The sequence below is a fragment of the Prorops nasuta genome, unplaced genomic scaffold, assembly GCF_024137725.1.
Source record: "Prorops nasuta isolate Cenicafe-Biocafe unplaced genomic scaffold, Cenicafe_Pnas_1.2 PNAS00014, whole genome shotgun sequence".
NCBI lineage: Eukaryota > Metazoa > Arthropoda > Insecta > Hymenoptera > Bethylidae > Prorops > Prorops nasuta.
The window spans coordinates 5,920,164-5,933,005 of NW_027116811.1; the positions used below are offsets into that span (position 1 = coordinate 5,920,164).

A 12,842-nucleotide genomic window follows, 5' to 3' on the forward strand; every position below is an offset into this window, starting at 1 on the left:
GTGTCACATATAAATAGTAATTAAAAAAACAAATATTTTCAAATATTATTTATTCTATATCATTAATATACCTATGCTATATTGTCAACTTCTATTCATTATTCTATTTCATAAATCTAAAGAAAAAAATCAATATTAATTCTATCACTTTGTACAATATCTATATCAAAGAATTTTCAAAAATATGCGTTAAGCTTATGTCATTTTAAATATAATTGCTTTCTATAATATCAGCTTATCTTTTTTATATATTTTTAAATTAAATTTATTTTGGATAATAGTTATTGTCACTTCAATTACACCAATGCCGCTCGCTGTTGGTACGTCAGTAATACCCCAATGCAGGAGCCAAATCTGTCTGATCTGTCTGATCACCAACCCTCTGAATCTCCTGATCGGATCGGATCGTGCTCACGCGGAAGCCTCTGATCCATCTAGTAATTTTTTTTCCGACGTTGCATTCCTGCAGTTAGGTTGGATCGTGATCTGGATCGGAACATGAACGTAAACGTCCACTAGATCCGGATTAGTCTAGGGTGATCTAGTTTTTTTTTTCGTAAGTTGCGACACTGCGGTAAGTTTGATCCGAGATCTGGATCTAATCCCTGAAAATAAACGTCCTCTGGTGTAATAGCCCATCTAGCGGCTACATAAACAAGTAACGAGAATAGTGAGAATACCCGCGTGTAGCGCGAGTCTCCGATGGGTATTCAGAAAATGCCAATGTGCTGCCATCTTAAGGCTAAGCCAAGGTCCATATAATTTTTAAGTAAAATAATCGGTAAGCTAGTTATTTTTAACATATTTTATTATAATTTTTTTCAAAATTTGTAATTTTACGGGAAAGTTTTTTTTTTAAATAACCTTGCATTTATTTCATAGCAATAATAAAATATAATCTGTAAAGTCGTTATAAAGAAAAATAATTATTAAGAGAAATTTTTGATTGCTGCAACTTTTAAACTGCGTTTAAACATGACTGTAACATTGATTAAGAAAAAAGATGTTATTGTTATTAAAGAGTCTCGATTACGATATAGCTTGCAGGTTATTTTATCTGTTCTCGCACATTTTATTCATTCTTTCCATGCCAAAACATATAAACAAAATCTTTTTTTTAATTGTAAATATCGATTTCAACGTTACAAAATATTATAATTAAATATAATAAGCAGCTAGTTGTTCACTTTTTATATTCCCTTAATAACAGAATTTTAAAAAACCTAAATTATAAAACGAAATTTAAAAAAAAATATTTTTGTGCGGTAAAACGGGACTTGTCATTTTATCTACAAATACGTGATTATTTTAATAAGAATAACAACAACATATTGATTGGAGAAAATAGCAAATATATAATTACAAAAAGCGATTTCGATTAACGGTTTGGAAACATAAAAAAAACTGGAATATTTTTAAAATAACGAGGAATGAAGGGGATAGATATCATATGCGTAAAAAATGGGAAACACTATTAAAAACTGGAAGTTAAAAGGGGGTGGAGGTAACGCGATAAAAGAAAACCAATGACAGCTGTTGGGCAGTTTAGGTTGGTCTCCATGGAAACGGAACACAGTGGAGATTGAACTGATGTTTCTGATTCCGATGTTCCTCGATGCAGAAGAGAGCGAATGTCAGCTGTTCAATATGGAATAAAAGAGTGGAGAGTTTCGGGTCAGTCATTCTTGGATTGTTTGTCGAGTATTATTGGTGTTTGGTAGGACGAGAAGGAAAAGTGAAAAGGAGAGTGAAGTTGATTTACAGTGAAACGCATTGAAGTGGAGAAAGAAAAAGATAAAGATAAGTAGAGAAAAAGAGGGAAGTGAAAAAATTTGAGATCATCAGATTTACACAAGCGAGGTATATATATATATATATATATATATATTTAGAGAAAGAGAGATAAATAGCAAGAAGAAACAAAGTGAGCAACCAAAAGAAATTGTCTTGGGAACATAATTCGTAAGATTTTATGCAAAATCTTGCGCGTAACGTGGATGTATTGACGCAAGGATTAAAATACGGCATATCCGGACTCATGAACCTCGCAAATCCAACTGCTGATCCACAGAGCGGCAATTTCTTTGTTAACTTTAATCAGGATTGCACGTAAGTGATAAAACAAAAATCTCTACGGCGTCTCTCGTCATCACAATCGTAGCCTTGAGACCTTTTTTTTGACCGCTAAAAATCCCGATCTTTTTCACGACTAGACCCCTCTCCATTATTCCTTTTTTCCCTACTCTCCGCACATCGCGTCACTCGTATACATCTTGAATTTACGAAAAGCGCACTGTTTTTCCACGCTGCGTCATTCGTTCTCCCCCTTTCACCGATTAATTGCGTGTTAACGAACCACCCACACTCTCGTATAGACTCACACCATTCATATGTGTCCGTATGAGTTGAATGATATTGGAAAAACAATGAAAATGAAAAATAGTCTTTTGGTACTAATGCTCTAGCACTCTTCTTCAATGCCCATGGCAGGTTCATTTAGTCTTGCAATCTTTTTCCATAACGTTTACCCAGTAATTTGCATCGCTTTCTCATTCCTTGCTTCCTCTCCTTAATATTTTATCTATTTAATTTCACTGGTTTTCCTTCTATATACTTCCTTGCTCAGATGTTTTTATGTACCCAGTTTTTTATACTCTGCCATGTTATTATTTCTATCTCCTACTTTCAAATCAACCTTGTTTCCTCATCTGGGACATTCCAATGAACTAGCTTTATTAGTTTTTTACTGTGTGTGAGAAAGAGAAACATACAAGGTTCATTTATATGTATCTAGGAAGTATTGAAGTATTTGCCTAGCTTCTTTATCTAGGAGTATTGTTTACATTCATAGATTTCTGATATTGATTTTTAGGATATCTCAGTGATGGAATTTTTATTATTTCTTGTTTATTTCTTCTCTCTTCTAAAAAACTTGTATTTAAATTTTTAACACCGTCTTTAATCTTGTTGTAATTATTAAGTCAAAGTCATAGAAGCAAATAATCTATTGAAATCTAAAAACAGTTGATACATTTGTGGTTTTCAAAGGGTACTCATCCGATTCTTATCTGTTTTGTTGACAACTGGACATCTGGTCTTCCATTCTTTTCTTTTTTATTTTTTCAATTTCATTACTTTACAGATCTTTTCCTACTGTGGTTTTTTATTTTTCTTAAGTAACTACAGTCAACTAAAATGTATACAATACTTTATTACATAATAATATGAATTTTCAATATTACAATATCATTGAATCTTTATTATTTATTAATATTTTGCAGATCTTAAAACTTATTTATTAATTAGATAACAGTTTCCCTCTATAAGATTGTAATTCTTTCATAAATTTGTTTTAAAAGTAATATTTATGTTATTGTTATTTTTGTATAATATTATTTTATTTAATATTTACTGTTTTAACTAACAATTATTGTATTTTATAGGTCATTATCAGTAGGATCGAAGACAGGCTATAGACTATTCTCCCTTCATACTGTTGATACACTTGAGCAAATCTATGAAAATGGTAACTATTATAAAAAAAATTGAAAAAGAAAAACTTCACAAAACAATTCAAACAGTTTTAGAAATAAAAGAAAATTGATGAAATTATATAAATAATTTTTAGATACTGAGGATGTATGCATTGTGGAGCGGCTCTTTAGCAGTAGCCTTATGGCAGTTGTCAGTCTTGCCTCTCCTCGTAAATTAAAAGTATGTCACTTTAGAAAGGGAACAGAAATCTGCAATTATAGTTACTCAAACACAATTTTGGCTGTGAAACTTAATAGATCGGTATGTTTGAACCTATTTGTATCATACCTGAAATATTTTTTTTATGTATTAAATTAACCAAAGTATATATGTCTATATAACTTAAAGGAAAATTCTTACTGTAACTAAAATTATTTTTGCAGAGACTAGTGGTATGTCTGGAGGAATCTTTATATATACACAATATACGTGACATGAAAGTGTTGCATACCATACGTGAAACACCACCTAATCCTGCAGGCCTTTGCTCTCTTTCCATAAATAGTGATACTAGCTACCTAGCCTACCCAGGCTCAAATACAATTGGAGAAGTTCAGATATTTGATGCAACCAATCTTGTAAGTTATTAAAATAGCCTTTTATTTAAATACTTTTTCTGTAATCAATGCTGTTATTTCTGTTTTAGCAAGCCAAAACTATGATACCTGCACACGATAGTCCATTAGCAGCATTAGCTTTCAGTCCCTGTGGTACAAAAGTTGCTACTGCTTCAGAAAAGGGTACTGTGATTAGAGTCTTTCATGTATGTTTTATTAATATTTCCTATTAAAATCAAAGTATTCATATTTATTAAATCTCTAATTAATTTTAAATTTTTACTCAGGTTCAAGACGGTACAAAATTGTTTGAGTTTCGTCGTGGAATGAAGAGATGCGTGTCGATTAGTAGTTTATCTTTTAGCGTGGACTCCGTATTTCTTTGTTGCTCAAGCAATACAGAAACTGTACATATTTTCAAGCTAGAAGAAATAAAGGAGACGTAAGTAATTTTTATTCTTGTATTGAATCATTAAAAGATCCCATAAATATTGCTGAGCTATAAATAAGCTTTTACGTCTTTTTTGAAGGTGAAATAGAAATATTAGGTTGTGAATTTGCTTTTAATATACAGGTCAAAACAAACGACCGAAGATACTCAGGGCTGGATGGGCTATTTGACAAAGGCAGTATCTGCATCGGCTAATTATTTACCATCACAGGTAACTGATGTTTTTAATCAAGGACGTGCCTTTGCAAGTGTACATCTACCTTTCCAAGGAATAAAGAATGTTTGTGCCATCGCTACGTAAGTTTAAAATTTAATTTTCAAACATTAACTTTCAAACTTAAATGTAAATTTTAAATGCCTCTTTCATTGTTTAGGATACAGAAAGCATTAAGGTTACTTGTGGCTAGTGCTGATGGTTTCCTTTATATTTATAATTTCGATACTACAGAAGGTGGGGACTGTACCTTGCTGAAACAACACAGGTATATAGAATCCAATTTAAAGAAAAATGTTTGAAGAAATTGTGTGTTTAAAGATGATAATATCTTTTTTTTGTTTTGGAATTTGTTGTTAATTTTTCAAGAGATTTTAATGCAAATGATACACAAAAGTCATAAATAGTTCTGTAAATGTTTATTATATTCCAAATTTAAAGTCTTGCTAATTTCTTCTCTTACAACTAATTATGGACTTCTAACCTAAGGGTTATCTTACAAAACATCAAACTACTATTTACCGAACATTTATAATTTAAGCTAGTGTATATTGAATTTTTTTGAAGGAAGATATTTTAATTTCAGATTAGACGGTAAACAGGATGAAGTCGATTGTGCAAGTGTATCGAATACCGGAGACATTTCCGTGACTTCCACTGCATCTGCGCCAATAGTACAAAATACAGGTATATCTCATTTTTATTTCTGAACACAGACATAGCAACTGAAGTCTTTTTATTAAGGGATTGAAACAAGTTAACGATAAAGATATGTAAGTGACAACAGTAATATTATTAAATTGCAAATCTAGAGAATCCCTATAGAGTCAAACAGTCCTAATTATTAAATGAATTAAAATTCCATGAGATCTTTCAGTTGATTTTAGCTACACAGATACAAACCTATACTTAAGACCAAAGTATGGCAAAATACTTTTCATTTTAATCATAAATTATTTTTATAATTTTGATTCGAACCAAACTTGATATATAATTAAACTTAGAAAAATAATTTATGAGAGAAATTGAAGAATTGATAGCAATACTGTAGTTTTATGTATAAGAAATACTACACACAAATAAGCATTTCTTACGGAACTGTGATTATTGATACATTTATCAGTATTTATAATTAGTTTCGTCAGTAGATTACACACTCATAGATACAGAAAAGAGAAAAACATGCGAAGTAAAATTCGTCATAATCGTGTAGTTTGACCCCTCGAAGTCTCAGGCAAATTAATTCTGGGGCTGTTGAGGAGGCCCAGCCGGTAAACTTGTCTTGACGCAATTTTTTTCTTTTTATTATCCACGGAAGCCTGCATAAATAGCTACGCGGGTGTGTTACGCGGCCGTTCACCAGACGTCATGTCAGGTATTGGTATATCAATCCATTCTGCCCCCTTTTTATCGCTCGCATTCTCGTTGCTTTCCTTTTATTAATCCAGTATACAACGCAGACTTTTACCACTGGTTTTTTTGCTACCGAAAAAACCGCAAATTATTTTCCACTTATCAATTCTATACGTACTGCTTTGTTACTGGTTTTTTATTTTCCTTTTTGACAAAAAAAAAGTGTAGTATTATTACTTGATGCAATCTAAACATTTTTAAAGTCTTAAAGCATTTCTAATCAGGACCTATTTAACAGAAGAGAATAGGATTAGAAAGTAGAATAATTATTAATAGAATATTAGGAATATTAATAATAATTTTAAAAACGACACGTTGAAATTGGTAACGATATATATCTACAATGTTATATTATTATAATATAAATATTTATGTAATTGATATTTAAAATTGTTAACTTTTATAGCTTTTGTGTTGTGTAATATTTCATCTTAAGTGGAAAACTAGTAATGGTTTGTGTTATTGTAAATTTACATTAATTAATAAGGGCAAAGCAACGAATCAATTCACCTTACTCGTCGCGAAAAACGACTTTTTCCCTCATAATTTTATTATTTATTTACTTTTCTAAGGTGATTTTGCGCTGGTTGAGTCTTTACAAATTAATAGTTTTCTATCTTCTGCTAATACTTTTATTTTCTACCAAAAATGCATAATAAGATTTTATGACTGATTTACTCAACATAATGAAATAATTGTTAAAGATAATAATAAGGAATAAAGTCTTTTACGCAAATTATTTGTGAAATTCTTCCACGAAGCTTAATATACAGATTATGTCGGATAAAACGACTCGCGTTATAGCCATAAAATTCTGTTTTTTTTTTCAACTGGAAAAAACACTAGTCTTTTGTATAAGACCGTTTTAAGCGTTAATAAAAAAACGCTTTAAATAGCTCTGATGCAAAAAACTGATATCTTTTGTAGAGCTACAAAATTAAACAAAATTTTATGTCCACGATCTGGGGTTTTTTATCTGGCGGATCCTGTATAAATAATGCAAAGATCATCACATTTGCTTATCCATATTATTTGTTTAAAAATTCCAGAAGTTTGTATCTACGAATCACTAGTTAAAATTATTATTGCTTTCGCAATAATTTTTGTCTATTATTTTATTAAGTAAAAAATTATAAAAATGTAGTTATATAAAATGTATATCTTTCTATGCAGTTTTTTAACTATTGTAGAAAAAACTTAGCAGAAAATCGAGGACTGTATTTGATTTTCGGCCCAGCAGCTTCGAGATCGGCTTAATGGAGAAATAACAGCACCGCTTTTAACCACTTCTGTTACCAATATTGCAAAATAGTAAAGCTTATATGACACCAATTGTACAGTATATTACATTATCGTGTACAGAATATAATTTGGCGTGCTTTGTCGCATGCATACCTAAGGTTAGTTGATTAAAATTAGTTGTACAACGCACGGTAAACTTGAAGGGAATGGTTAATCGTATATTCAAATACTGCATGGTAGGCACTTATAGTATTTTTACACTTGGGACAAATTACACAGTGCACGCATTTTAATTAGAACTACATTATGTAGACGCTGTATATAAAATTTGTGATATTGGAGCATTTTCTTAAATTAAGCTGATACTATTCCATAGAGTACCAATTTCTTTTAAGATTGATTATAAGAACTTTTATAGCAGACAAAAAATATTGACAATTTTTCAGAATAAAAATTCACTAGTATAAATTAAAAATATTATAGTTTTTATATTGATTATAAACCCTTTTATCATATATATAGATTTGAAAGAAGTTTGCACTAATTTATCTTGTTATTAAATAAAAAATAATTTTTTTTAAATTGCTCCAATGTCACTTTAGTAAAGGTTTGCAAGCGACAGAGCACAGAATTAATTTAATTTAACTTGAACAAAAATATGGGTGCTTCTAAAACTGTTAGCATATTTCTTTATAATTCTGCTTGATAGACGAGGAACTTCCAGTTGAAACGTCAAACTCGTAAGTTAGAAATATCCAATAAAGGTTTTTTTTAATTTATTTATATCCAGAATAGTTTCTCATAAATTTTTGAATTAATTGTTTACGAATCTCCAGCGTAGTTATTTAAACAAATTATATTAATGAACCTTAAATATTATGTCCCTTTACTATCTATTTAAAAGAGTCTTAAATAATTTTAGATAATTCTCATTGGAAATATTTTTTTTTTTTATAAAAATCAAATACATTAATATAGGTAAAAGTTTAAAAATCAATATATATATTTAAATTAGTATTATAGATTAATCTGCTTTGTATGGATCAAGCGTTTGTGTCAATTGAACGATAGATCTTGTTGATTTTTGTAGGGTTTAAACATTTATTAATAAATTAATAATCATACTCGTCATGATAATTCCACTTGAAAAGCAATGGTTAGTAAAGTATTCACTAATATTCACTGAATCTAGGTACTTGAATTCTAATCAAACTATGCTGTAAAAATACAAAATTAGTTTAAGATATTTTATTCACACAACTTTTCTACTTATGGTCAGATAAACTTATAATTTGAAAGAAATAAAAATCTGATTTTATAACATTTTTAAAATCAGCTAAGGACAGTAACAAAAAGTAAGATATATCATAAATGTAATTGCGTATAAAATACAAATTTAATTTGTATATATTCCAATTTTCTTTTCTAATCGGTTGATATTTTTACTTAGAAATTTTTATCTTTGACATAATTTCAGTTTTTTAATCTTTTTGACCATTAATGTATTCTCTAGAAGCTTACTAAATTAATTTGATCGAAGTAATAGAAACATATTTAATGATCTGCTTCTACTAAAAAAAAATTTACTTTATTGAACTTATAAATATATTTCAATAATTTAAATAGCTCCTTATATAAAAGTTGAAATCAAATCGACAATAGAAATTTTGAAGTAAAAAAAACAAAGGGTAAAAAGTAAAGACAAACAATATAAAAGTTGAAATTACATTTAGTGCCAATACATTCAGGTGTATTTTATTTTCTACTGTGCTGTTTTGTTATTTTTAAATATTTTACAATAAATTACTCAATTATAATATCAGATGTTTTTTTAATTTAAATATGCAGTAAGTCTATAAGCTAAAAAATTGTTGTATATTTAATACCTTAAATGGAATGTTTAGAAAGACATAATACAGCAAAAAACATTCAAGTATCTAGATATTCATACAAAAATTCATGCACCACTAAGAGCTGATTGTCCGTATACATCTTTATCGTTCCAATCGGTCAAGGGTGTTGGACAGGTCGGGTAATGTTGATCCATGTCTGAATTTATAGAGTCAGAGAAGTATCAGGAGCTGATTGCAGAGAGCTCGCCAAAAGCTAGTGGACCATTCCGGCTGGACGATGACGCAGAATTCCCACCGGTCACGCAACGGCTGGATTGAACCTGAGGAAAGACTCGAGGCATATCATCAGAAAAGGGCAAATGAAGGTCTAGAAAAGTGAAATGAAACGAATTGGAGAGAAATATCAATATACGAGGAAACCATTGGAAAAGGACAGAAGCGCCCTCTCGATGCGAAAAGCACAATGGAATGCAGATCTATGAACAATTAACAAACAAAAAGCAACGTTTAGCACTTTCGATGTAAAACAGAATTGGACTTGTATTCGCCTGAGAATCTTCAGAATTTCAGATCGTATATATATGACATTATATATGACGGGGTTTCGGTAATCTGTCGGTAACCGGGGGTTCCCCGGCCAGACTGACTAGATTTTACCGACCGAGAACCCCCTCGAAGCATGTAGAAAAGTATATCTTGTGTAAGATTTGTCGTAACTTTTAAGCATGATGGTATATCAATTATCATTTAAAGAGAGTGGCAAATGCGATGGAAATTGAGAGGCGAGCGAAGGATTATCAACAGTTCTCGGCGAAATGACAACTTCTCAAAACTTGTATTTATATCGGATAAGAAAAAAACCTTGTCGTCGTGAGCTAGGCAGTATGCAGGTTTAGTTCTAGAAAATATAGTGATCCAATAATGTTGCTAGAACCATGATAGTGAAATGAAACAAACGCAGAACTCGTTTATCCAATTTGGTGAGGAAATTTTCACAAATTTACACTCGGGTTAGTGGAGTTGGCGGTGCTCTTTTTTACCAATCGAGGGTAAATCTTGTGTCAAAGTATCAAAAATTTGATTGCGTCTTTAGTTGAATGATTGTAAGATTATTATCCCTTAACTCTTTGGGATTGTCAATGATAATCTTCTTCTCTTCCATTAGTCTCATTTGTAAACGCAATTAAACTTGAAGCCTATTCTTTTTCTTTATACTGGTGTATTAAGTTGACAGGTATATGTTTTCTTATTTCAACTTGTTGGGTGCATTCAGCAGACTCAACTGTTGAATGAGCTATAAATGTTATTGACTATTGTAAAGCCTACAATTTAAACCAATGACAGTAAGATTTTAGTAAGGATTAATCATCAATCGTCGAGTCTACTGAATGTAGTCATTACACTAGTAAAATAGTACAGCGAAAAAGAATAGTAATTTCACTTACCAAATTGTATCGTTCCTCGTTTCAAATGTTCAACGCATATATTGTAATCCCAAGTGCGTGGATTTATTGTAGCCCCCCTTGATTGGATTGCTGCATTTTTTAGCTATATTAGTCTTCTCGTTCTCTATACTCGATTGTCCATAGGGCTTCTCTTTTTAAACAGAGATGTAAAGATAGACTTGTAATTTAAATGATCAATACCAGCAAAGCAAAACTTGTACTATGTATTTTGGAGATTTTTACAAAATTCCACGTTTCCTTAAAGCTATATCCATAGGCTTACCGACAGAGCAGGAAGTCCGCGCAATAAATTTTTTCTATCTTCTACCCCGAAAACTGTTCGAGCAGAGATCACCCAACCAGCACTCGTAAATAATACCTCTGAGTTTGAACAGAGGCTCTGTGTTTATCAAACACCATGTAATGTCGATGAGAAAAATACAAGTTCCATAAACATTACACATCATAATGATACTTGGTTTATATTATATAAAAACAAATAGCAAAGAACAAGAATAATATTGGTACTACGTGTGTCAATCTTGATTTCTAAAGAAAAACAACTCAAGATTAAGCTGGGTATAATAGTTATGTAATATAACTTATTACAAAGATTTAATTATCGTTTGAAAAATGGAAAAAACAAAAAAATATATAATTATTTCTGTATATATGACAAAAAATGGATTCTTGAGTTTTTCCGGGACAAAGCTCCTTACATATATGTACATATATGTATCTTCACATTTTTTATGGTACAGCACAAGATTTCTGATGCCTTTTAAACGATGATAATTTTAACCTTCTCTTTTTCTTGCATACCTATCAAACAATTATCTAAAACGTTGTTTCATGTAATCGAATAGGCGTGCAATAATTTTCCTATCTGTTTAAGAATTAAATTAAGTCATTCGTTTCCCTTGTTTTCTCATCATTTTTTTAAACCTGTTTCCTCTATCAAATAGAGGAAAATAAAGCGCGCGAAACCAAGAAGCGCAGATGGTAGCAATTAATTTAATTTAAGCGAGATCCGTAATTTTTAAACAAACCCCTATATATTGGGGACTTGTAATTAATTTGCAATTCCCTATGTGGAAGATTTGATGCGAATGTCAAAAAATCAACGAGAAAAGAAACAAAAACAGCAACAGAAAATAAACAAACATACGTGGCCAGTACCGTAAATCCGCGATGTGTCCTTCGGCAGTTTTATACTAATGAGTCTTGTTTAGCGAATAGTTTTACTTTTATAAAAATAAAGATGAAAAATAACGCTAATACACCCGATGTTGTATACAGATGCGGAGGCTTATGCATTGACGTTATTTACCTATGAAAGTTTCTTATTAATACACGTGATTATGCTAATCAGTTAGTGGATAATTTGCTTTCAACCATTCCTCATCTCCCAAAAGTGTCATTGAAGCTTTAATGGTAAGGATAGCTTACAATTTATTTTAATTATTCTTTTTTGTATAATGGATAATTAACAATCTATTATTAAATATAGATCTCACTTAAAAACGATACGACTTACTTAAAACTCTTTAGAATTCATTAAACAGATCCCTCAAGCATATTTTAGATTGAGATTTCCGAACAATTTTATGCAGTATTTGAAAAAAGATTTTCAATTTATTATACTATTTTAGTGACGTCACGAACTACTCTTTCAAATAACTCAATGAAAAAAAAAATTTTATCAAATCTTTTTTTGCTTCTCGAGAGTGTAATTATTTTATTAAAAAGAGCACCTCACGACATGGCTAAAATAGTATAATTAGTTCGAAATCGATTTTCAAATAATAATATACCATTGACACGTTTTTTCAGATTTTACTGTTTTGTCGGCAAGAGGGAATCCGCGAACAGAATTTGTATGAGATGAAAAATCAATAAAACAAAAATTCATTTTCTATCTGAAAAAAAAATTAACGAAAAAACATCAGTTATTTTCTCTTTTATCTGATAAAATAAATCACAAAATTACAAATCAAATGTACTACTGAGGAATGTGTATTTTTTCTGTAAAATGGATGAATAAGAGACTTAAACATTTTGAGATAAATTTACTGCTAAAAGTTTTGTAATTGTGTCAATACACCTCGACAGTAGCAACAAGTTTTCTATTAT

The 12,842-nt window shown here is 30.4% G+C and overlaps 1 protein-coding gene across 1 annotated transcript; it reads left to right on the forward strand.

Moving 5' to 3' along the window:
• Nucleotides 1–1,503: 1,503 nt before the first annotated feature.
• On the forward strand, nucleotides 1,504–12,077 carry Atg18a (Autophagy-related 18a). The gene is made up of 11 exons (XM_066735615.1): nucleotides 1,504–2,109; nucleotides 3,444–3,526; nucleotides 3,629–3,795; nucleotides 3,918–4,112; nucleotides 4,181–4,297; nucleotides 4,379–4,533; nucleotides 4,666–4,839; nucleotides 4,917–5,024; nucleotides 5,343–5,443; nucleotides 6,075–6,131; nucleotides 9,473–12,077. Exons 1-11 carry the CDS (start codon nucleotides 1,973–1,975, stop codon nucleotides 9,580–9,582), a joined length of 1,404 nt encoding a protein of 467 aa, XP_066591712.1. The 5' UTR covers nucleotides 1,504–1,972; the 3' UTR covers nucleotides 9,583–12,077.
• The last annotated feature ends 765 nt before the right edge of the window (nucleotides 12,078–12,842 follow it).

What these genes read in the sequence shown, in the direction of transcription:
- Atg18a (XM_066735615.1), top strand. Translation starts at nt 1,973, where the DNA reads ATGCAAAATCTTGCGCGTAACGTGGATGTATTGACGCAAGGATTAAAA. An exon ending in ACCTTGCTGAAACAACACAG is followed by an intron (nt 5,025 to 5,342) that starts GTATATAGAATC and finishes TTTTAATTTCAG; the next exon opens with ATTAGACGGTAAACAGGATG. An exon ending in TTCACCAGACGTCATGTCAG is followed by an intron (nt 6,132 to 9,472) that starts GTATTGGTATAT and finishes CTGAATTTATAG; the next exon opens with AGTCAGAGAAGTATCAGGAG.